Source organism: Gadus morhua, chromosome 22 (genome assembly GCF_902167405.1).
Source record: "Gadus morhua chromosome 22, gadMor3.0, whole genome shotgun sequence".
Lineage (NCBI taxonomy): Eukaryota > Metazoa > Chordata > Actinopteri > Gadiformes > Gadidae > Gadus > Gadus morhua.
Genome location: NC_044069.1, coordinates 4945893 through 4970585, shown reverse-complemented (window position 1 = coordinate 4970585; position 24693 = coordinate 4945893). Strand labels below are relative to the sequence as shown.

General features: G+C 46.4%; 3 protein-coding genes across 4 annotated transcripts in view; 1 reads left to right on the top strand and 2 right to left on the bottom strand.

The window, feature by feature from the left end:
* Positions 1-437: 437 nt before the first annotated feature.
* Positions 438-8627, bottom strand: neu1 (neuraminidase 1). The gene is made up of 6 exons (XM_030347131.1): positions 8354-8627; positions 7950-8151; positions 6122-6384; positions 4682-4864; positions 4079-4298; positions 438-3182 (listed from the first exon to the last, which is right to left on the bottom strand). Exons 1-6 carry the CDS (start codon positions 8435-8437, stop codon positions 2965-2967), a joined length of 1170 nt encoding a protein of 389 aa, XP_030202991.1. The 5' UTR covers positions 8438-8627; the 3' UTR covers positions 438-2964.
* Positions 8628-9548: 921 nt separating this feature from the next.
* On the top strand, positions 9549-17860 carry tmem268 (transmembrane protein 268). 2 transcript variants are annotated; one of them, XM_030347630.1, is made up of 9 exons: positions 9549-9940; positions 11422-11544; positions 12327-12421; positions 12734-12841; positions 14009-14161; positions 15122-15232; positions 15901-15990; positions 16257-16478; positions 16831-17860. In XM_030347630.1, exons 2-9 carry the CDS (start codon positions 11439-11441, stop codon positions 16996-16998), a joined length of 1053 nt encoding a protein of 350 aa, XP_030203490.1. In that variant the 5' UTR covers positions 9549-9940; positions 11422-11438; the 3' UTR covers positions 16999-17860. The 2 variants fall into 2 exon arrangements, with proteins under 2 accessions (XP_030203490.1, XP_030203492.1); XM_030347632.1 differs by having other exon boundaries at positions 11406-11544.
* Positions 17861-20329: 2469 nt separating this feature from the next.
* prrt1 (proline-rich transmembrane protein 1) overlaps positions 20330-24693 on the bottom strand; it is a 12010-nt gene continuing 7646 nt past the window's right edge. The window contains exon 4 of the mRNA XM_030346939.1: positions 20330-23343. Within this exon, the coding sequence (XP_030202799.1) occupies positions 23167-23343 (177 nt within the window). The 3' untranslated portion in view covers positions 20330-23166. The remainder of the gene's footprint in view (positions 23344-24693) is intronic.

Genomic DNA, 24693 nt, shown 5'->3' with positions numbered 1-24693 from the left:
AATAAAAAAAAGCCATCATTAGGTAGGACTACTGCAAAGCTTGCTGTTTAAAGTCATACAAATAATAATGGATTATTCTTAATTGTATTTATTTAATGTACAAAACTGGGGTTTTGAAGTTATTCTCATCTCACGCATTTGTGAACACATTTCTGCATGTTGTCCTATTCTATAAAAAAGCGATATCCACACGCATGTACAAGCAACTGTATAGGTGAAAGAAAACTGATAAATATGGTAGTGAAAAACAGTCCAAAATTCTGACTACAAATCAACAAACAAGAATGTATTGTGTCATGAATTGATTTAGCAAATGCACATTCCAATGATTAGCCTCCAGTGCAATAAAAAAAGTTAAGAATAATTGACATCAGCAGAATATGTTACAAATATTTGACATGAGTCAAACGCAGACATATGCATAAGCAAGCCATTCCTTCCTTATCAATCAATTTATTATTTAAAGTGCAAAATCATGGTACATGGTCTCAATACACTTTACAAAATATCAAGTACAATAATAACAATATTAAAACAATATTAAAACACCACAGGAATATGATAAAACAGTTAAAAATTAGTTTAAACCAAAGTATTGAGTAAAAAGGTATGTTTTAAGACGGGACTTGAAAATTGCAGATTGATTTTAGCAATGTTGCGCAGATGAAAGAAGGCCGACCTGGTGGTTTCCTTGATGTGAGTCCGGAAAGTCAGGGTTGGGTCAAAAGTAATGCCTAGGTTTCTAATGTGCGTGCTTTCAGAGATTGAACAGCCATCGATATTAAGACAGAGACTCTCAGAGAAGTACTTGTAGTTATTGGGCTTAATCACCAGCAAATCAGTCTTAGCAGTATTAAGCATGAGAAAGTTTTGACTCATCCAGGTCTTGATTCGGCGAACACATGATTCCAGATTTTGTATATGGGAGGGGTCATTAGGCTGTAGTGGGATGTACAGCTGTGTGTCGTCAGCATAGAAATGGAACTTTATACCATATTCGGCAATTATCATACCCAGAGGGAGCATGTAGATACAAAACAGCAGGGACCCCAGGACAGGCCCCTGGGGCACACCAGTGGTAACCGTAGAGCATTCTGACAAAGAGTTATTGAAACTGCCACGTTGGGTTCTACTAGATAAGTAGGACTGGAACCAGGAGAGCGCCAGCCCGTGGATACCAACGTAATGCTCCAGTTGGTGTAGAAGCACACAATGATCTACTGTATCGAAGGCCGAACTTAAGTCAAGAATTAAAAGTAAGGAGGCTGATCCAGAGTCAGCAGTGACAAGTAGGTCGTTAACTACTCTAGTTAGGGCAGTCTCAGTAGAGTGGCAGGAGCGGAAACCAGACTGAAAATTGTCAAAGAGATTATTGGCAGAAAGGTGGAGAGTCAGTTGATCAGCAACAATTCTCTCAAGTATTTTAGATAAGAAAGGCAGAGTGGAAACAGGTCGATAATTTGCAAGAACCAGTGGATCGCTATTGGGTTTCTTGAGGAGTGGTTTAATGATAGCAGATTTATAGGTTAAGGGGACACACCCCTCAGAGAGGGAAGTGTTAAAGATGGCACGTATAGGGGCACTCAGAATAGGAAAGAGTTCCTTAAGGAGGTCAGAAGGGATGGGATCAAGTGAACATGTTGTTGACTTTGAGGTGGCAACCATTGAGGCCAGGGCCTCAGCAGAAATAGGTTTGAACTGAGAGAGTGAACTCGTGGGCCAGGACACAGAGCACTGGCTGGACATGGTACTAGAGGGCTGCTGGCTAATGATATTGTTCCTTATTTGGGAGATTTTGTCGGTGAAAAACTCTAGAAAATCATTAGCTGTGAAAGAAGAGCTCAGAACCGGTGAAGAGTGTGTAAGCCTGGCCACAGTATTAAACAGGACCCGATGATTGTTCATATTGGTATTTATCAAATTGGAGAAATAAGAAGATCTGGCAGCAGAAAGTGTATGTTTATAATGTTTAAAGCTAAGAGTCCAGGCGAGGCGTGAGGACTCTGATTTACAGGTGCGCCATCGGTCTTCAAGTTTACGACAAGCCCGTTTTAAAGAGCGAGTGAGGTCGGAGAACCAAGGTACAGATTTAGTTTGAGTGCCTCTACTGGTTCTAAGAGGAGCAAAGAAATCAAGCGATTCTGACAGTGCACTGTTTAGGCCATCTGTAAGGTTGTTGACAGACATAGACGTGTTGGAAAGTGACTCAAGTTTATCGGGCAAATGATAAGCTAGAAGGGACTTAACATGGTTGTTAATGACACGAAAAAAATGAGGGTTAGATTCAGAGCGATTTGTCTGTGCATGCGTGAGAAGGTTAAAAAAGATACAAGAGTGATCCGAGAGCGGGACCTGAAGAATAGAAGGGAGGTCAGTAGTAATATCCTTTGTACAGACTAGATCCAAAGTATTACCGAGATTATGAGTGGGGCCAGTGACATGTTGGATGAAGTTGAGACTTATCAACCAGCGGCTGAGATAAAATCTAGAATGACTGACTACATACAAACCCATTTGTAACCAGCCCCCCTATGGAAAATAATGATCAATTCACAGTCAGACTTGTCCCTTTCCCTCCATCTTTCCCCCCCCGGCAAATGAATCACGCCAACAATCTTCCATTTTTATGAACTCAACGAAGGCTCCCTTAAAATCTGTTATTAAGTTAAGACAATAATATGTGAAATTTTCGGTGTGAGAACGTCTGATAAAAAAAGCAACTATTTAAAAATTTCCTGAAACAATGATAATAGCTTTATTTAGCTTATTTTTTTATCTGAGTGAAAACATTTATTCCTATATTTTTATTTTTATCTTCGGGTCCAGGACAAGGGCTTGGATCGCGAGTGTGCGACAACTGAACTCCATTAAAAAAAATCTCAACGAATACCAAACAACAACGAGCCCTCACGACCCTCCCTTACTGTCCATCGATATCCTCCCTGCCTCTGCACCTCCCTGCCTCTAGAGACCCCCGTAGAGGTGAACCTTGGCGAACACCACAGTCTCCACAGAGTCTCGTTTGCCTCGCTCGTAGAGGATGAAGATGAATTTCCTGTCCTCCGTGCTGCTGTTCAGCGTGGTCATGCAGGAATAGCCGCTGGGACCCGGCCATAGCTGGAGCATATCCTTCTCCCAGGATTTGCCGTTGGTCAGCGACCATCGCAGGGTGAAGTTCACCCCTAGGGCGAGAGAGAGAGAGAGCACAGGATGGACACAGAGGTAGAGACATGTTCTCAGTCATATATCTACTACACGGTCACATTATCATGCTGCTGCTCCTGGAAACGCCTTCCGTTTTATGTATTTGTTGTAGAAAATCAAAGGGCCTGTGATGCACAGGGGTCCAGATTGTGCCATGGCTTTGGTGTTTATCTCCGATCTGAAAGTTCCTGTGTTCGATCCCTCATCCTAAAATTTAATTAAAGTTTCTTAAGACGAGAATGCCTAGTTGATCAAAGCACAAGAGCAACTTAAGTAATTAATTAATAGGGAATCAATTACCAAAAGCTAAATTAATCTTTATTTTTTTATAAATCTTTGCACATTTTTCTAACCTTTTTCAGAATTATCCTATTACTGTCCTGTAGTTCTGCTGTGAGCAGCTGACAACCGCATTTCTAGTCTGGGATTAATTAACAACCCAACAGAACCATTTAACAAGAGTTAATTCAACCGTCGTCCCGTAGCGAATCTCTGGTGCTACAAGGATGTCACAACTTGTGGGAGATTTAGCCTATCACACTCCAATATCGTTAACCTCGCAGCATAATTGCCTGAATCATATTTTGGGCAAATTGGGATATCCAACCTAACTCTGCTCTCCTAATGCAGCTGATTCACTGTGCCTCATTGGCTATATCTAAGCCAATCAGAGTGCTTTTTACATTCCATAATCACTATCTGCCTAAGTCATCCATCTGACTAAGGTATTCTTGACGCTAAATATAACAAGGACCTTAAAATATGACTTAGGCAATTATGCTACGAGTCCAACGATAAGCAAAATATAGCAATATAATAATAATAATAATAATAATAATAATAATAACACGTTGGCTTTGGTGGTCGTATTTACTCTTCTCAGGGTGGGCCGGGTTGGTGAAGTACACCCTCCCCTCTTTCTCCAGCATGCCCGCCGCCACCGCGGGGTCGATGAGGTTCTTGTCGAAGAAGAGCTCCTCCACGGGCAGGGTCTCCCCCCCGTCCAGGCTGCGGACCACCATGCGACAGTGGCAGTGGTATTGGTTCTGGTTCCTCACGTTCACCAGGATGCTGCCGTCGCTCAGCTCCACGGGCTGGGGGGGGGGGGAGAAGGAGGAACGACGAGGCAGTGAGGGAGCTAGCCGGGACAGGAGACAAGACGCTGAGGGAAACTGAGAAGCTCAAAAGATAGAAAAGATAAGCCAAGCTTAACTGAGGTCAAGATAGACCCGTGGTTAAAATATAATAAGATAAACAAAGTACGTAGTAATAAAACGAGTTCAGCAAATCTAAATTGTGATGAAGTGCGACCCCAGCTGTTTCTGCCAAAGGTCCCCTGAACCTAAATGCAAACCAGAGGATACCAAGGCCATCCGGTGAAAAGACAGACAACCCCCTGACCCCTGACCCCCCCCCCCCCCCCCCCCCCCCAGGCCTCCAAAAGGCCCTAAGGGCCCCGGGGTGCGCCCGGTCCTACCTGGCACTCGTCGGGGTTGAAGTCCAGCGCTTGCTTGGGCTGGTTGTAGGGGATGCTCTTCAGCGCGGCGCCGTTGCGCCAGGTCTTCCCGCTGTCGTCGCTCAGGATGCAGAAGACCCCGTCGCCCTTCAGGGTCCCGTGTCCGCACACCACCAGCCGGTCCTGGTGCGGGGGGAGGCGCTTCTGGAGAGGGGGGGGAGGCGCCGCGAGTTAAGGGCTTGATCGTGGTCCCGCGTTCACGCGACGCGAGGACCACGCCGACGCTTCCACGCAGGCGTGAACCTGTTTTTGTGTTCTGCGTCGGGTTTCGGTGAGCGGACCAATCGGAGCCCTTGCTGCTGCGTCGCCTCGACGGAAGGTTAACATTTTTGGGAGGCGCGCGTCCGGTCCTTGCGGTGGACGCAAGCAGGGTCCGCAAGGCCGTAACTCCCTTGCATTGCGTGAACGTGGGACCATAATCAGAATATCAAATCAAGAATGCCCTTTACGCAAGGGCATTCTTGATTCGTCATGGCACATGTACAAGCAGGGCCGAAGCCAGGGTTTCAGTAATAGTGAGATACTGGGGGGGCTGAGGCTTCAGTTGCGGGATTTTAGTTTGATTTTGAACTTCGGAGAAGTTCTCGACCGCTGACTTTGCATACAGTTGTATTTCGTTTATAATTGTATTTTCATCGCTAGAAAAGTGACAGACATCAGGACCTTGGTGACCTCATAGATTGCTAGGTCCATGTGTACAAGTACTATGCACAAAATGAGATCTTTGTGTTTAACCCATCACAAGCAGGGCCAGGAGCATTGGGCAGCCACGGGGCAAGGCCCAAGGACCAACTCAAGGGCTGCTGCCTGGTGCCTAGGTCAAGGGCACTGGCAGGAGTATTAATCTAACGGATGTATTTTTTGGGGGGGGGAAAATGTTGATGAGCACAGAATACACTGAGCATATATTTTAACTAAGATATCCATGCATTCATTTTTTTTAAATACACATTCAGACGACAAATACATCCCACCCGCCCCACCCATTTGAGTATGTAGTACACCTAGAACAACAAAAATAAAGAAATAGATAAATACAATACAAAATGGATGTATTTTGGTGAGGGAGGAAACCATATCAACCAGAGAAAATCCACATGAACCCTCGGAGAACACACACATTCCAACAGCTGCATATAATCCAATAAAACAGAAGCAGAACAGAGAGGCATATTGATTTGTTTCATTCAACCCAAAAAATGAAGGCTGAATTCCAACACAGCACAACACAACAGTCAGGAGCTGATCTTAAGTCACACGGCCGGAGAGAGAGAGATACAGAAAGAACGCACTTAAATACATTCACAATAAAATCATGTAATGTCACAAGTTCATAAAGCCATGAATCCCTAACAATCTCAGACCCGTGGCACAAGAAGCTTGAGCGCTGTTGTTTCTGACCTGGATACCTAACCCGGGCCCGGGGGCGAAGCTCTTCACCCCGAGCTGCTCGGAGAGGTTGCGGGGCCGGCTCCAGGAGAGGCCGTCGTCCAGGCTCTCCACCATCATCACGCTGGACGTGATGCACTTGTATTGGTGGAAGCAGACGGTGTACACCAGTATGACCGACTGGGCCTTCTCGTCCACCACCACCACGCCGAGGTTCAGACCGTCCACCTGCGGGCCGTCGTCCAGGATGAAGGACATGGGGGACCAGGTGGAGCCTGGGTGGGGTGTAGTCAGGGGTGGGAGTGGGGGTTGAGGTTGAGGTGGGGGTGGAGGAGGAGGAGGGGTGGGAGTGGGGGTTGTGGTGGGGGTGGAGGAGGAGGAGGGGTAGGAGTGGGGGTTGTGGTGGGGGTGGAGGAGGAGGAGGGGTGGGAGTGGGGGTTGAGGTGGGGGTAGAGGTGGGAGTGGGGGTTGTGGTGGGGGTGATGACACAAACAGGTTAGCAAGTCACATACCGAATGCGGGCGATGGGTCAAATTGTCTAGTTCTTCAGTTTCAGAGTGACATTTATCTTATTGTACAAAGACACAAGAGTAAACTTCTAAGGCTTGGTTCCTCAACACAAAGCAGCAACAATACAAAATAAAGTAAATATAGTTAAAAAATATATACATATAAAAGTAGGTAAGTAGGTTTTCCCCTAATAAAACGTACATTTGTTTCATATGACTATACACTTATATTAAGTCCATTTCAAATGGCATAAAGTCCTTAAAAGTTGGGTATGGGATTTGCGAAACGCCAGCAGATTTTGAAAATACACAACTCAAATGGTCCTACCCCCTCTCCTTCAACGCTGACTCTGACTCCACCCATTCCAAGTACCTGGACACGCAATCATGCACGAGCGCGAACACAGATGCGCGAGAGCGAGCCAGGCTAGCGTATGTTTTCGTTAAACAACATGGCGAATAGAATTGTCTTCTACTGCTAGGTCCAAATGTGGATTAACTAGTTCCAGTAGCTACCGCAGGATAACAACAAACAGGAGCTTGCTCTGGGTCACGAGTACTGCACGAAGGGGTCGCGCGCGGGGAGGGGGGGAGGGGGAGTGCAGTACAACCGTTTGATTGACGTACTTACTGTCCAATGCAACTCGGTGGCTCTGGAAATCATTGGCTGGAGTTTTTCAAGCCCTGCCCGTTCCACCGATGATTGACTTATTTAATTTTCCTGTCAGTACTTCTAACTCAGTGGCTGTAAGTGGGTTATGATAAGGATTTCAAGTAATTTTGCAAAAATTGCCAAAAAAGCGAATTCCATACCCAACCTTTAAGTAGACCCTTTGTAATGTAATGTAAATTTAGAAGAACAAAGAAACATTAACCTTGTTTAGACTAAGGAGAGATGCATTGCATCAGGTTTTAGCAAATTGCTATTAGGCCTAAAAAAAAAATTTGTTTGGTTCCGGTTTCCGACCGACCCTACGTTTTGGTACAGCACCTCTTCATTCTGTACAAGGATGAGCGAATTTTCTCGTTTTTAAATTAAAACAACCTACCTATCATTCGCTGCCGCTGGAAACAATAAAATAAATTCCCTACCTACCCATGACCTCAACTGACAACCAACAGGAACCAAACTTTCTTTTTTTTTAGGCCTTAATGACTTACAGAGCATATGCCCCAGGGGGAAGGGTGGTGTTCAAGGTAAAGATTCAGTGACACACCCAAACCCTCTACCTGCCTAAGTTTAATTGTGCGGCCATCTTCTTTTTGTGTTGTTGTATAACCTGTTTCTGAGCTCTGGATCCAATCTAACATACTGTAATATAATGACCCACCCTTGTCTACGGATCTCTTCACGGCGAAGAACTTGGCTTCCATGTCGTTGTAGGAGAACTTCCTGGCCTCGCAGAAGGCCAGCAGGCTCCCCTTCGGCGTGAAGGTGATCAGGGGGATGCGAAACGTGTTGACCTCCGCGGTTACATTACTCACCCACAACAACTGCTCCTCGACCAGCAGCGGACTGAGCAGGGGAAAATACTAGAGGACAGGACAGGACATGAAAGAGCCATGTTAACGGGACTAGAAAGGAAAGGGAAACGAAATGTTCAAACGAATGGACCTGAGCTGACTGAAATGGGGTTAGTCAAACAGTCAAAAAAACGTTTTTTTGACTGTTTTTTTTTGACTGCGGGGTGAAACGTAAAACAGTAAAATAAAGTTAAATAAACGATCAGTCTACCTGCTTTTTGTTGAAATGAGACCCCACACCACAGCAAACCTGCAGGAAAGGGAGTAATAGACTCAGGTTGGCGAGGATCCCCATGTTAGATATCCGTTCGTCAAGTCACTGTGTTATATACGTATAAGATCGGTTCATAGCATTCCCCGGAGCATGTTATTCTTCTGTGCGTGCGGCAGAAATCAAACTTTAAACTGAAGCTAAGCGATCGGTGTTTGTGTATGTTTGCGGTTCCGGGCTTCCCACTGATGTCTCCGTCATGTGATGTGAGCCGACGTTCACGTGACCTTCCGTCACTCGGCAACCAAACAGAAGATATGAAGAAAACAATGGAGAATAATAGATGAAATATATAATAAATACTACAATTAACCAAGCAAGTGATAGAACTGATGATGAATAAAAACATTTATTTTACGTCAAGTTGCATCTGATTACTTGCTTGGGCTTTATTGAAGTGTTAGGATGTGGGTGAGTTGCTAAAAAATATTTCTAGACACCTTTTAAATTGCAAAAGCATTTAAAATGATCATTTAATAATAGTAATAATAATAATATAATAATAGTAAACCACTGTTTTACACTAACAAAAGTGTAGGAGGCAATTATATTCGTGTGTGTGTGTGTGTGTGTGTGTGTGTGTGTGTGTGTGTGTGTGTGTGTGTGTGTGTGTGTGTGTGTGTGTGTGTGTGTGTGTGTGTGTGTGTGTGTGTGTCTGTGTGCGCGCGCGTGCGCGTGCGTGTGCGTGCGTGACGTGTGTGTGTATGTGCGCGCGCAAGTGCGCACGTCCGTGTAGCCAAACGGATATTCGCTGCGTGTTTGCGGGTTGGTGATTACTGCGACGTTGTGGATCCTGAGTTATAAAAAAGAAAAGAAAAAGGGCTGCATTCCGACAGTCATACGGCGAGCTGATCTTAAATCACATGGCCGGAGAGGGAGGGAGAGAGAGAGTGAGAGAGTGAGAGAGAGAGAGAGAGAGAGAGAGAGAGAGAGAGAGAGAGAGAGAGAGAGAGAGAGAGAGAGAGAGAGAGAGAGAGGGAGAGAGAGAGAAGAGTGAGAGAGGTGAGGGTGTGTGTGTGTGTGTGTGTGTGTGTGTGTGTGTGTGTGTGTGTGTGTGTGTGTGTGTGTGTGTGTGTGTGTGTGTGTGTGTGTGTGTGTGTGTGTGTGTGTGTGTGTGTGTGTGTGTGTGTGTGTGTGTGTGAAAGAGAGTGTGTGAAAGGAACAATGTGAGAAAGATAGTGTGTGAGAGGAAGAGAGAGAGAGCGAGAGAGAGAGATTGTGAGAGAGACAGAGTGAGAGAGAGGAAGAGAGAGAGAGAGAGAGAGAGAGAGAGAGAGAGAGAGAGAGAGAGAGAGAGAGAGAGAGAGAGAGAGAGAGAGAGAGAGAGAGAGAGAGAGAGAGAGAGAGAATGAAACAGATGGACAATTTTTTGATGGGTTTAAACGAATCGTCAACACTGGGAGTCCGCATGTAACGACGCGTTGAAGTTATGGTTATTAGGGACCATAACGCGGCGTTTAAACGACCCATGGATCACCAACGCACGTCTGACCAGTGAATGGGACTTTGATCGACTCTGAAGTGGAGGTACGTTTTAATTGTTTATGTGAAATGGCATGGGTCACTGTGATGTTATCAATCGACCTATATTTGCACACATGCAAGCTTTCATAACATAATCTGTGGCCTAATAGTCCCATAAATGCTTGTGGAAGTTGTCGGCTACTCGTGTTCTGAACTTGCGACATGTAGCAGCTCAAATCAGCTGATCGCTGAAGCCTCGTCTAGCCTCGAAGTGTGTCAAGCGTTTTGGGGGGTTATTGCAGAAGTGTGAAGGAGAATAGGCTACTTTATAACGCACGTAGGCCTACATTTCTTAAGCCAGGAGTGTGAGGGACACGATCAATTTGGAAAAATAGGAAATGTGTCACATAGCGAATAACTTGTAGGCCTGTTAGAGGCCTAACATAACAGAGTAGTGTTATACCATGTATTCTTCTTCTGTATAGAAAAGGCTGGTTTCAGATCATAGTGATATCCCCGTGTCCTTTGTGGTAATCATGGGTACATTTCTCACATTGTAAGCCTATTCGAGGCCTAACGACGTATTATTATTATTATTAAATAGTATTTTAGCATATGTGTGTGTGTGTGTGTGTGTGTGTGTGTGTGTGTGTGTGTGTGTGTGTGTGTGTGTGTGTGTGTGTGTGTGTGTGTGTGTGTGTGTGTGTGTGTGTGTGTGTGTGTGTGTGTGTGTGTGTGTGTGTGTGTTAGTTACATGTCATTTTTTGTAAAGAAGAAGTTGGTTTGAGATCCCAGTGATGACCCAGGGTACTATCTGGTAAACACGGGGACATTTCTCCCAATGAGTGCCTGTGCAGGAGAAGCGAAATGTCTCGCCCTGGTCCTAACGCGCGTCTCCGTCGTTACGTGGTGCACGCGCAGGTCGACCCGACCGCTCGCGAGGAGTCTACGGTTACCTGTATGATGGAATGATCTACTACATAACCACTTAGATTAAATCTAAGCGTCGGACACGCCCACCAGCACATTGTGTACGGCTAACGGTTTCAACACAGCAGCAGAAACGAAACTAATGTTCATTAAAGGGGTTCCTTTAGAAAGGAATTTTGCAAGTCACCCTCAGTCTCTAAATGTATAATAGCTAAAATGGTCCATTTGTTTCACAATTAGGGCTCTGAAATCGTGAGTTGCGTACGGTGTCTGGCCTATTCTTTATATTGTCCACGACTCCACGTCACGTGACTTTTAATTTTCTGTCTGCAAAACAAACAAGATGGTCAACCTGTATTTTAACCTCAGTGGAAAATGCCCTATTTTATATTTTTGGCATTAAAATGGGTTTTGATAACATTTCTAGCGAGAATGTGCATTTTATTAGCATAATCTTGGTCCAGTGATTGAATATGATGTTTAGTATGTTAGTTATTACGAATATTCTTTCAGGTCTCGATGATCCTCTCAAAATCTAGCTAACCCTGGCTGCTGCCTCTAAATTCCCAACCTCAGCGTAAATAATACCAGACTGGAGTATGGTGTTGTTTCAGGCAGTTTCAGATCCAGTATGTCGGAAGGCGTGAAGGGACCATGTCACGATGGGGAGGATACTGAAGCAGTCGTTCCACACCCACATCCACCGCTGACCGATGGGGGAGTACGATGGGCCAACGGTAACTGTTGGAACACATAAATAAAGTCTCCCTTCATGCTAGGCTTGATATGCCTGAATTTTATTTTGGTAGAATTAGAGAATTCCGATTGCTATTTTGCAATTTGATTTGATGAAATACAATGTATGGTATACAGACCTGTATGATAACGTTTTAGTGCAAGACCATGAATAAAAAATATATATATATGCAATTCAACGAAGAAGACATCACAAGATCATTAACTTTCCAAAGCTTCCAGGAAACCGGATATGTAGTTAATCGCACAACATAGAGAGAGAGAGAGAGAGAGAGAGAGAGAGAGAGAGAGAGAGAGAGAGAGAGAGAGAGAGAGAGAGAGAGAGAGAGAGAGAGAGACATTATAATTATAAGCCCTCTCTTCCCTCCCTCTCCCCCCCCCCCCTCTCTCTCTCTCTCTCTCTCTCTCTCTCTCTCTCTCTCTCTCTCTCTCTCTCTCCCTCCCCCCCCCTCTCTCTCTCTCTCTCTCTCTCTCTCTCTCTCTCTCTACCTCTCTCTCTCTCTCTCTCTCTCTCTCTCTCTCTCTCTCTCTCTCTCTCTCGCTCTCTCTCTCTCTCTCTCTCTCTCTCTCTCCTCTCCCTCCCCCCCCCCCCCCCCCCCCCCCCCCCTCTCTCTCTCTCTCTCTCTCTCTCTCTCTCTCTCTCTCTCTCTCTCTCTCTCTCTCTCCCTCTCCCCCCCCCCCTCTCTCTCTCTCTCTCTCTCTCTCTCTCTCTCTCTCTCTCTCTCTCTCTCTCTCTCTCTCTCTCTCTCTCTCTCTCTCTCAGGTCAGTGTGTGTTGGCGATGCCCAGTCACTCCTTGCTGAATCCCAGCTTTGACCTGACGCTCTGCCACACCCTGCTGAACCAGGACGGCTTCCAGGTCAACACACACACATGCACACAGACACAGACACACACACACACGCATGCATACATGCACATACACACATACATGCACGAACACACACGCATACATATGCACGAACACATAAACACACACACACACACACACACACACACACACACACACACACACACACACACACACACACACACACACACACACACACACACACACACACACACACAAACACACTGTGTGTCTAACCTGGCTTAGACACACACATAGATACTTGCACACAACTTCACAGTTTCTGAGATGAGTTGTTTTCTGTTGTGTTGATGATGTCAGATTCCTGCTAGTGATCTCATTGGTCCCCTGATGACAGCCCTGGACCCGCCCTCTGTCCGCCGATACATCGTCTTCAACTCCTCCCTCTTCAATTTCTTCATGGCTCCGGTATGCTACGCCAATCACATGCTAGACTAAGCCTAAAATAGGCTAACGTCATGCAAGGCTTACCCCATGTTAGGATTTATCTACACTAGACTCAACCCATGCAAAACTAATCCCCTGCAAGGCTAACCCAATGCTAATCAAACCCTCTAACTTGGCTACATCTAAGCTAGGCTACTCCATCCAGTTGGCTACCTTAAAGATAGATTTATCCCCTGAATGCTAACCCCACCTTGGGAAACCTCACCCTCTCTTAGCACTTCTTATAGCTTTATTGGCTTATCATTTAAATAAATAGTTTTTCAAACATAAAAAAAATAATATATTGAAATTATCCATTACAATACCTCCCAGCATGACACCTACCATTCTCTAGAAGAAGGCCTTAATTAAAAATCGCACAAGCTTCAACAGCTGTTAGCGTTTTAGCCCTGTTTCAGCGTTATCTAGTTCAATGAATCTGCTTTCCTAGCTCTTAGCTCTCTTTGAAATGTGTGTTGTTTGCTGTTTGTTAGTAGATCACTAGCAGATGCAACCCCACCTCAGTTTTTTTCACTGTGTGTGTGTGTGTGTGTGTGTGTGTGTGTGTGTGTGTGTGTGTGTGTGTGTGTGTGTGTGTGTGTGTGTGTGTGTGTGTGTGTGTGTGTGTGTGTGTGTGTGTGTAATCAGCATTTAAGATTTTCTAGCTTAAGTTCCATCACAGTTTGTGATCAATATGGACAAAGCCCATACAAATTGCAGCTCGTTTTTATTGGCGTCTCCCGGTTTCTATTAAAATGTATCGAGTTGGCTGGTTTGAGGGCCGCTGGATTTTAATGGGCTCTACTGGTGTTTAATGATCTCTACTGTCTCCTAGTGAATTCCTCTGGGTTATACTAAATTCTACTTGGGTCTAGTGGTGTATACTATTTTCTAATGATCTCTACTTTGTTTTTTTTATCTTCTTCTGTGTGCTAATGGTTTGAACTGATTTCTCCTGATCTCTACTAGTTCATACTTCTTTCTACTGCTGTGTCTACTGCTTTCTACTAATGTGTCTAATGCTCCTAAGGACCCCTCCGGTATCTCCACTATTCCACATTCCAATGGTCTCTCCTGGTTTCTACTGGTGTATGAAGAGTTGTACTGGTTTCTATGGGATTCTTACTGGTTCTACTGGTGTCCGTCCAGATCATGTACATGGTGACGTGGTGCGCCCTGTTCTCGACCGTCCACCGCTACATGACTGTCACCGACTACTGGCTCCTCTGTCTCGGCATCAGCCTCGTCGCCATCCTCCTAACCATCGTCATCATCTTCGTCCTTCACCGTGGCAACAATGAGGCGAGCATCAACCTATGGTCCCTCTCGATGCGGGAGCAGGGAGGAGTTCTGTCTGTCTCGATGTCTTATAGGGCAGAGGGGTCTAGTGGTTGACCTTCCATTCATTCTTCTTTATGCTGAATATATAAAGAAAGGGTTTCGTTTTTTCCATACAATTTTAAGGGACCTATTATGCTTTTTCGACTTTTATGACCTATAAACATTGTTATAATGATTGATAGTCATGTTTAACCATACTAAAGTGTTAAACAATGAAATACATGCATTTCGACGTATTCCCTGCTGAAAGTCTGGGGTGGCTGTGCAGAGCGCTAAACACTCGGGACAACGTTTGCGATTCACTTGTTCACATTTCCGGGAAATCATCTACGTAGAGGCACTCCTGCCGCGCCCCCATATGCCTGGTCAAATCTGCCCGCGCGCGAACTTCAAGGAAGGTAACCAATCACGACGGAGTTGGGTTGGCAGGAGGGGGGCGAGGGGGCGGAGAAGGACGAAACCAAGCGTTGACAGAGAATGCTGAAAGCGCCCAGATGAGAGGAAAAGTTTCCCGAAAATCGACATCGTTTTTTGTGTACGGTTAAACATGACCATCAATCATTAGAGCAACGTTTATAGGTCATAAAAGTCGAAAAAGCATAATAGGTCCCCTTTAAACTAAAACCATAAATAAAAGTACAATACCATCATATAAATGCAGTACCAGAAGCATTGGAAAAAATGTATATAAAATATGAGAAGCTCTGAGCTATCTCCCAAGCTCAAAGACATAAGTTAGTTAGTTAGTTGTTTGTCTCCCAGTCAGAAGGTTCTTGGTTCCAACCCCAACATACCTTTACTAGTCCTCCTAGACCAAGAGGCCCCCCTAGCCCTTAGCTTATCTCAACGACATGCATCTGAATTCAGTGTGGGTCACTTTGGACTGAGGGGTGGTAACCTGTGTCCCGTGTGTCCACCCAGATGACCGTGAACGTGGACGTGAGGCTGATCCAGGTTAACGAGAGGCTGGTCAGACACAACCTGCTGGTGGGCGTGGCCGACTGGGTGCAGAACTGCTCTGGGACCCTACAGGTGATTCTACAGGTTTACAGGTGAATCCACAGGTATAGATACAGGTGGATCCGACTGGGTGCAGAACTGCCCTGGGACCCTACAGGTGATTCTACAGGTGAATCCACAGGTATAGATACAGGTGGGTCCAACTGGGTGCAGAATTATTCTGGAACCTTACAGGTAATTCTACCGCACAGGTGAATCCACAAGTACAGATACAAGTGGGTCTGACTGGCTGCAGAACTGTTCTGTAACTCTACAGGTCATTTTACCGCACAGGTGAATCCACAGGTTAGTCAAAGTTGTTCTGTACTACAGGTCATTCTATCATACAGGTCAAAATGTGTACAGCACAGGTAAAGAAATATTGACCTATAGGCGGTACACATTGGTTAAATTTGCCATTAGGATTTAAAACTTAAGTAATTAGGAGAAAAGTACAGGTGCAATGCAAGCGCCATCATCACAAGAAGGCACTGTCAAAAGATAAAATGGAGATGTATTTCCCACATCTCCAAAGCTAAACCCGTTCATATGACAGATGTTCAGGTTATTATTCGATTATTATAATGTCTCTCTCTCTCTCTCTCTCTCTCTCTCTCTCTCTCTCTCTCTCTCTCTCTCTCTCTCTCTCTCTCTCTCTCTCTCTCTCTCTCTCTCTCTCTCTCTCTCTCTCTCTCTTCTAGCTAATCTTCATATACTGGGACATGACGAGCTGTTTGAGGACTTTGACTCAGACCCTGGAGAATAACTTAATTGGTACTAACGAGTTCCAGGTGAGTGGCACACTGTCTCACTACATCCATATTGAATGACTCCTCATTATTGTGTCCCTCATACATTCTGTTTACCTTTCTCCAGAATAAAGGCATAATCTTTATTAAGGGGGTTATATTTTGGTAGGGTAATGGTAGACAAAACGGCAATTCTATTTATACTTTATACTATTATTATATGTATGGTATTCTTCACCAAAACACATTAACAAAGCTTACCTGAGGTTTACAGTTCACTTTAATACACCTTTTTTTCCTGTGAACAGAGAAGACTCAGCAAGAGGCTGTCTCACCTGGTGCTGCAGGTCAAAGTGGACAAGGCTGACGCGGACGCTTCTGACCGTCCTACCGAGGTGCTGACTTCTGACGAAGAGCGGCCCCTGCTGGCGGAGGGGGACATTGGCCGCAGTACCTTCACCAGCCAGCGGGAGGAGACGAAGCTAGCCAAAAGCTTCAACCTCATCCCCGAGCCAGGCTTACCTGCTCAGGTAATACGCAGGCACAACGTGCACGAATAGGGGTGTCATTTATCTAAAGATGAGATCAAATCACATACTCTCAGTCTTCAAATAAATACTAGATACATCTTAAGAGATGTATCTATCTATTTATATGTAACACTATATGTGCACTATTACTATTCAGTATCTTGTCGTTTAGCAGATGCTTTTTACAATATCATATATACACAGCACAGTACCCTAATAATATCTAATAAATATACAGCAAAGTACCCCAATAATTTCTAATATGCAGCACAGTATCTCAACAACCATTGAGTATAACAACCATCTCCTGTTATCCTACATCCCGTGGTATGGGGGGCTTGGTTCCTCCCAGGCCGCTGCCTACCAGCTGCTGGTGACCTACAGCGCCGCCTACGCCCGCCTCCTGGGCTCCAAGAGGCTGTCGGGCCCCGCCCAGCACCAGCCGAGACCCCGTCGCAACCACTGCTCCACCACTGCCCCCCACTGCCTCTGCCAGTACATCAAGGCCAAGGTGCTCTGATGGAGCCCTGCGACCACAACCAGGCCCGCACCCCCCCGAGCCTCCACCCCCAGGCTCAATCCCCACCCTCCACCCCCCCGAGCCTCCACCCTCCACACACACACTGGGGATATCGGCTCCCCCTCACGACTCTGTCCTTTCTTACGGACGTTTTAGCGACACCTTTTTGATAAAGAGATATGATCAGTGAATTCACATGTCATTCACATGTCGTTAAGAAGTAGGTGCATGGGTGGGGGGGCATCTGGCTTAAAGGACGCCTACAGGTTTGACCGCTGCTGTCATAGCGGGGGGGTATTTAAACCAAGTACCTTCAGCTGGGTGTCAAACACACCGTCCAGAGAAAAAACTACTCATCGGGGTCATGGTCTACCGACACCACCAATAGGGCGCGGAGCTCCAGACAGACCTTCCATCTTGGGATCGGATTCGCTCGTTCGCCCCCCCTGGGAGCTCTGGAGAGCGAGTGGCGCGGTGCGTTAGGGGGTCAAAGATCTGGTGTTTGTGTCAAGGTGAAGGCCTTTCGAGGGTTGTGTGTGGGCAACACAATGATGCCAGAGCATGGACGATAATCAAAACCTCTGCGTTTTAACACAAGTCGAGGCCAGCGGACACTTAGTGTCTTCGTTGTCATAGGTACACACGCGACAATCAGCGCCACGTCGACACTGCTCGGAAATCTCAGACGAGTCGCACTGCAGTCTTTGTTGCCATAGTGATAATAATTATTCCAATCGCATGTTCTCATCAAGATTCATGTTTTTCGGTTCTGGAAGGTTTTTTGAATGAATTTGAATGTTCTGTTTCTGATGTTTCAATAAATAGAGATCTCAGTTGGATGGGAGATCGTGTGCTGAGAGAAGATGTGTGTTGATGATGAATATGATGATTTTGCTGAATATGTTTCAGATGACGATGATGATGAGGATGATGATGATGATGATGATGATGATGATGATAATGATGATGATGATGAGGGAGTGGCTCTGTTTCCTGTCTGAATTGAGTCTGATAGGAACATGGTTAGCTGTGTGTCAATACAGGCCTGCATGTGTGTGCGTGTACCTATTTATGCGTATGTGTGTGGCTGTTTGCTGCATATTCCTTTTGTGCTTGTGTGTGCGCGCGTGTGAGTATGTGCATGAGTGCGCGTGTGTGGGTGGGCATGTTTGTGTGTGTATTTATGTGTTTATGTGTACGTGTTCACGTGTGTTTCTGTGCATGTGTTTGTGGGTGTGTGCAGACGTACGCGTGTGTGTGTACGTGGGTTTCTGTGCATGTGTGTGTGAGTGTGTGCAGACGTACGTGTGTGTGTGTGCGTGTATGTGTGTGTGTGTGTGTGTGTGTGTGTGTGTGTGTGTGTGTGTGTGAGAACGTGTGCATGTGTGTGTGGCCCACGCTGCTTATTACCACTGTGATTAATAAGCCTCGCTGCGACCACGCGACAGCCCCCCCCTGTGAACACGCACGCGGGCCAGCTGGCCGCCGCCGCCGCCGCGCCGCCGCACCGCCGCGACGCCGCGCCACCACGCGTGGGTCGCAGCTCCTGCCATTACACACAGTGGCCGGCCGCCGCAGGGGGCTAAACTGACCATCTGGGAGAGCCTGGGGATCCACCCTGACACGGCTGCCATCTTCCTCCACCTCCTCTTCCCAGCCCTCCTCCACCTCTCACTCCTCCTCCTCCTCCTCCTCCTCCTCCTCAGTCCTCTTCCTCATTTAACTCCTCTCAATCCACCTCCTCCTCGACCTCCCAGTCCTCGTCCTCCTCCTCTCAGTCCTACTCCTCCTCCACCTCTCAGTCCTCCTCCGCCTCCTCCTCAGTCCTCTTCCTCATTTAACTCCTCTCAGTCCTACTCCTCCTCCTCCCCTCAGTCCTCCTCCGCCTCCTCCTCATTCCTCTTCCTCATTTAACTCCTCTCAGTCCTACTCCTCCCCTCAGTCCTCCTCCACCTCCTTCTCTGTCGTCGTCCTCCTCCTCTTCCTCTCAATCTTCAACCTCTTTCACATCGTCCTCCCGGTCCTACTCCTCCTCCTCCTCTAAGTGGTCCTCGCTCTCCACCTCCACCTCCTGCTTTCAGTTCTCCGCCTCCCCCCCCGTCTTCCTCCTCCTTCCCTGACTCATCGCCCTCCTACTCCCTGCGCCTCCTCCACCCACTTCTCCTCCTCCTCCCCCACTCATCTCCTCCCCTCCTCCACCCTTCCTCCACTCCTCGTCCACTCGACAGCAGCTTAGGTAAATAGGGGAGGTGATGGATGAACTTGCACAGCCATGAGCTCTGGCTTAAACCCAAAGTAGCGGATGAACCCAACAGCCATACACAACGACACACACTCAAATTAACACACACACACACACAGATACCCACACACACACACTTACAGATAGACACAAACACACGCAGACACACATAGGCCCATGAAGACACTCACACACACTTAAACACACACACACTCACAGATACACATACACACATACAAACTCACACACATAGGCCCCCAGACACAAACACAGACACAAACACACTCAGTCACACTCGCACAATCTTACACACACATAGACAGACACATACACACATACAGATAGACCCACACACACACACACAGGCCCACAAACACACACACACTTACATATAGACTCACACACTCCAAAACCCACACGAACACACACACAGACACGGTCTCTCTCAAACACATCGTGATGAAGAGACGTATCCCTGGTTGTGATTAAGTGGTGAGATAGTGAGGGACAGTTGGAGGAGAGAGAAAGGGAGGAGAAAGAGAGAGGAGAGAGAAAGAGATCTATTGAGAGAGCAGATGTTGGAGAGCAGAGGGAATAGAGAGAGAAAGGAGACAGGTTACAAAGGAGAGAGAGAAAGGGAGGAGAGAAGAGGGACAAGAGAGGTGAACGAGGTAGAGGGGAGAGAGGGAGACAGAAGGAGAAATGGAGAAGGAGAGGAGAATGTGAGATGGGAGGGAGAGAGAGAAGGGGAGGAGAGCAAGAGCGAGAGTAGGGAGGAGAGAGGAGAAAGAGAGACGATAGAGAGAGCAAGTGGAGAGGGGGAAGAGAGAGAGAAAACAGGGCAACTATAAATAGTCGTGAGTCGAGGGAGGAGAGGAAGAGAGAGAAAGAGAGAGAGAGAGAGAGAGAGCGAGACAGAAACATCGGAGAGATAGGGTTGAAACAACTACAACCGATTGAACAGACACAATCACAAATTTGACCTTTTATTTATTATTCAAACAAATAAAGTCAGAAAACACAGCCAGCTTGTGTGTATATCACCCATGGACAGAACACATCCCCCCCCCCCCCCCCCCAGCCCCCACCCCACGCCAACCCAGATCAAATACATCATGTTCTTGTATTTTCCCCCGCACACACAAGTAGCCTAGTTTTTAATTTCCAAGACGGAGCGTCCAGTTTCAATTGCAAGCTGAAAACAAAGCGATATAAAAAGCTCTACCACTCTATACCGCTCCAACGTCACGCACGACGACCACGCACCCCCCGACCCGTCGTCGGACGAGCCCTCACTGCAGCAGAGCTCCAGAGGATAAGCCATCATCTAAGAGTGACTCTAAATAAACCAACACTCAGAAGTCCTTTTTTTGGACACTTATCGAGGGACCGTCTGTTATTTTCGTGCACGTCTTTACTCTTTTGTGGGCACCACGGTGGCGTCAAAAAAATCACAGATTCTATCAAAAGCAAAGCAATACCACGTCATAATTATAATAATAATAGCAGTAGTTGGAATAGTGCTAACGATAACAAACACTGTTTTAGATTTTTCTGAAATTATTAAAATAATCTTTCGACTAAGAATTTTCATTCGCTGCTGACAAACCCAACTCTCTCTTTTATATTTAGTGTTGAAAAAATATCATTATCGTTGGACTCAGGGGCCGAGAGAGACGGACGGATATGCGGGCGGGTGACTAGGTCTGATTCTCCGTGGAGGACGAGAGAGAGACCAACGCAGAAGAGCCTTGAGAGTGAGGAGAGGGGGTGCTGCTTAATAACGGTCATCCATCCAACCCCTCTCTTCTCTCCGTCTCCATCTCTCCATCTCTGTTGCCTTGGAGACGGCCAATTTGCTTCTCCACTTGAGGTCTTAACGCTCCACAGACGCGATGGCCTCCTCCACCAACTCCTCCTCATCTCCGCGCTCCTTCGGTGATCGACCATCCATGTCCGGTTCCGACTGGTTTGTAAGTTGAGCGAGGATCCTGGTCGTCGTTTCCTACTCCGCTGACACTCGGGGACGCTCGGATAAACAGCGAGGTTGACATGCTAAGTGGAGTGTCAAACGCTTTAGTCACAGGGTCTGTTGGCTAACCGGGTGTGACCTCATATCCATGGGGTAGGACGGGGAGACGCGTCATGTGCAAAAACCGAAAGTGTAGGTCAGTTGTTTTCCTACAGCAAGAGGCTTTGTTTCACACACACTGCAACAAGCAGTCCATGAGTCCATTTTGGGATTCAAACCTTTTTTTTGAGTGAATGTTGTCCCATCATGACAGTTCTTTGATCAACATGGCACGGTTGAAGTGTGAATGGAAAAACGGCATAAAAATATACTAAGTATGCATACTTCTTTTTTTTCAAGCGTTTTGCACTATAGCCCAATGATTGCAACACCAGCAAAACACAACCATGCACTAAAACTATAAAGTGAGCGAGTGCCAATTGTAACTGGCCAAATGTTACTAAACGTTCATCTCAAGCATGGGGACAGCTGCGACCAGTCACCGACTGAAATGCCAGTGAATCACTAGATATTAAATAAATACAATATTTCTCTTCAATAAATTAAACACTTATAATGCACAATGTACAATGTACGATGCCAGGGAGAGGTGTTGTCCACACAACATGTGGGCCCATCGCACAGACAAACACACACACACACACACACACACACACACACACACACACACACACACACACACACACACACACACACACACATACGCACGCACACATACATTTGGTAATATTATACAGTCCCTTTGTTCAGTCCTCTATTTGGTTGTTTGTCTATATATTGATTCATTGCTCCCTCTCCCACACTCTCACTTGGCAGTCTGTTATCTAACCATGTATGAAATAATTCCCACTGTTATGTAAATAGTCAGGGCCGATTCAGAACGGACACGTTGTTTGGAGTCCGAATTAAATACAGTACCATTGTCGTTTCTGTTTGTTAACTGGTGTTGAGGTTTAAAACAACAACTGCCCCTCTGGACGTTGGGCTTCTACTGACAGCGAATACTGTTTTAGTGACTCGTGCTCAAAAGGGCTGGACAGAAAAATAGCCATGAGCTATTCTGTGATCTAAAGGCTCATGAATTTATGCATTTAAAAATAAATAGTTAATGCCTTGGATTTGCTTTGATGTCCTCTCTTTTCAACACTGAATGTAATCAACAAACATTAACCATGTTAATACTAATTCCAGGTCCTGTTGCACAAAAGCCTGTGCTTGACATTTAAATGGTGTGCTGTAAATGGTCGCTTTTGGTCTTCTTCAAGTGTTTGTTTGATGCCTGGCGGTTAGGTTCAGGTTTGGTTGGGAACTTTGCGCTCTAATTGAAGCAGTAAGCGGTAGCAATAAAATGCGTGCATGACAAGCACCTTGTTTGTTTCCCCACTGTTTCCCTTGCTAACCTCATAGGGACACTAGCTAGCTATGTAGTCTCAAAGGCGTGGGGTTATCTAGCTAACTACACATTAATGCAAACTAGCTAGCGAGTCTCAACTGGTGGTTTGTGAACTAGCTCTGAATTAATACTAGCTTGCTAGCTTTTCTCAAACGATGGTTAGCGAGCTAACTCAAAAATAAACAATATCTAGCTAGGTAGTCTCAACTGGCAGTTTGCAAACTAACTCCAAATGAATAAAGACTAGCTAGCTAGTCTCAACTGGTAGTTTGCGAACTAAGTTCCAATTTAATACTAGCCTATTAGCTCGTCTCAACAGGCGTTTTTTTCATGCCGACTCCGAATTAACACAAACTAGCTAGCTCCTCTCAATCGGGAGTTAGCTTAGCCAACTCCAAATTGATAATATCTACCTAGCCCGGTCTCAAATGAGCGGTTTGCTGGCCAACTGTAAATATTCCAGGCGTTTTCCCGCCCTTGTGAGCTCCTTTGTCTCTTCTCCTAGGGCTCCCAGTCGTCGTCATGGTGCTGCGAGGCGATGATGACGACCACGGTCAGGATGGTGCACAGCACGATGGAGGCGATGCCCACAGCAAGGCTGATGAAGGAGAAGTTACGCGCCTCGCGGGACGCGATCTCCGCCGTCACCATGTCCCCCCGGGCGATGGCGGTACGCACCTAGAGGGAGGAGAGATGGAGGGGGGAGGGAGGGGGGAGGGGAGGGGAAGGAGAGAGTGAGCCAGGGATGGATGGACGGAGGCGAGGGTGGTGTAGTAGGCGTAGAGGAGTGGGCGTGAGGCAAAAACAACTAGCAGAAATTAGATTTAAGGGGTTATGTAACCACGAGACGTGGGTGAGAAAGGGAGAGACCGGGGGGGAGGGTGGGGGGGGGGGGGGAGGAAGAGTGTGTGTGACGGGAACGTGGGAGGAAACCCTGACCAGGACGCGTATTGATTTCACTGCAGTGGTTTCGCATGGTGCAGGAAACGTTAGCGGTTCGTCGCGGCTAGGTCGCTGTGCTAAAGGGTCGTAGTGGTGTAACCCCCCCCCCCCCCCCGTTCTCAACCTGCTCCTCTCCTCGCCTTGTCGGCCAAGCTCAACTCAAACGCGGCTCTGTCCGCCCAGAGGGAAAAATCCATTCTGTCCAGCTGCCCTGACAATGGCGACGTTACGCAACGCGTCCTGTTTAGAGTGTTGTGTTGGCCGGGCGGCCGTGTCGGGGGGGGGGGGGGGGGGGTCATGGGTAGCATGACAACAACACGGCTAACACACAGGCCCGCCGGCAGCACACGGGACAATCTACCTCTCGTACGACGTGGTGACTGGCATGGTTTGCTCTGGAACCAAACCCATGTGGAACCACGAAAGTGCACGCGCTCTATAAAAATACATCTCTAGCTACTGCATCTGTCCATCTGCCTATCCAATTAAATATCTATCCGTGTTATCCATCCATCTACTTGTCCACCTTGCTATCTATCACTATATATATCGATCTATATATACATATACTGTACCTGAATTCATGGTGATCCTAATAAACTAAACTATCTTTCTACCAATCCATCTGTCTATTTAGTGTACTCAGATATCTATGTATCTATCCATACATGAATGAATGAATGAATTAATCAATCAATCAATCAATCAATCAAGCTAACTATCATCTATCCATCAACACATCTGCTGTTTCCATCTGTTGTTTCTGTCTATTTATCTATCTATCTCCTCTATCTAATATTGAACGGCATCTCATCTCTCATTCATAAAGAAGCTATCCCCCCAGTGAGTCATCACTTACCCAACACAGAATACATTAAGTTCTCTCCTTGTTTGTCCCTCATCCATTAGCAGTGGTTACTGATTAGTATTCTTCATAAAGAATCTGTTGGAAGTATTCCAACGGTGTGTGGTCAAGCGCCGCAGACACAACCACTCATTCCTTAGCAGAGAATTAAAGAATAGCATGAGACGCGTTAGCTACATGCTCGCTCCCTGCAGCACCTTGACTATAAAAACAAACACATT

What these genes read in the sequence shown, in the direction of transcription:
- tmem268 (XM_030347630.1), top strand. Translation starts at nt 11,439, where the DNA reads ATGTCGGAAGGCGTGAAGGGACCATGTCACGATGGGGAGGATACTGAA. An exon ending in ACTGCTCTGGGACCCTACAG is followed by an intron (nt 15,233 to 15,900) that starts GTGATTCTACAG and finishes TCTCTCTTCTAG; the next exon opens with CTAATCTTCATATACTGGGA. An exon ending in AGCCAGGCTTACCTGCTCAG is followed by an intron (nt 16,479 to 16,830) that starts GTAATACGCAGG and finishes GGTTCCTCCCAG; the next exon opens with GCCGCTGCCTACCAGCTGCT.
- neu1 (XM_030347131.1), bottom strand. Translation starts at nt 8,437, where the DNA reads ATGGGGATCCTCGCCAACCTGAGTCTATTACTCCCTTTCCTGCAGGTT. An exon ending in CTCATTTCAACAAAAAGCAG is followed by an intron (nt 8,152 to 8,353) that starts GTAGACTGATCG and finishes CCTGTCCTCTAG; the next exon opens with TATTTTCCCCTGCTCAGTCC. An exon ending in GAAGAGATCCGTAGACAAGG is followed by an intron (nt 6,385 to 7,949) that starts GTGGGTCATTAT and finishes CACCCCACCCAG; the next exon opens with GCTCCACCTGGTCCCCCATG.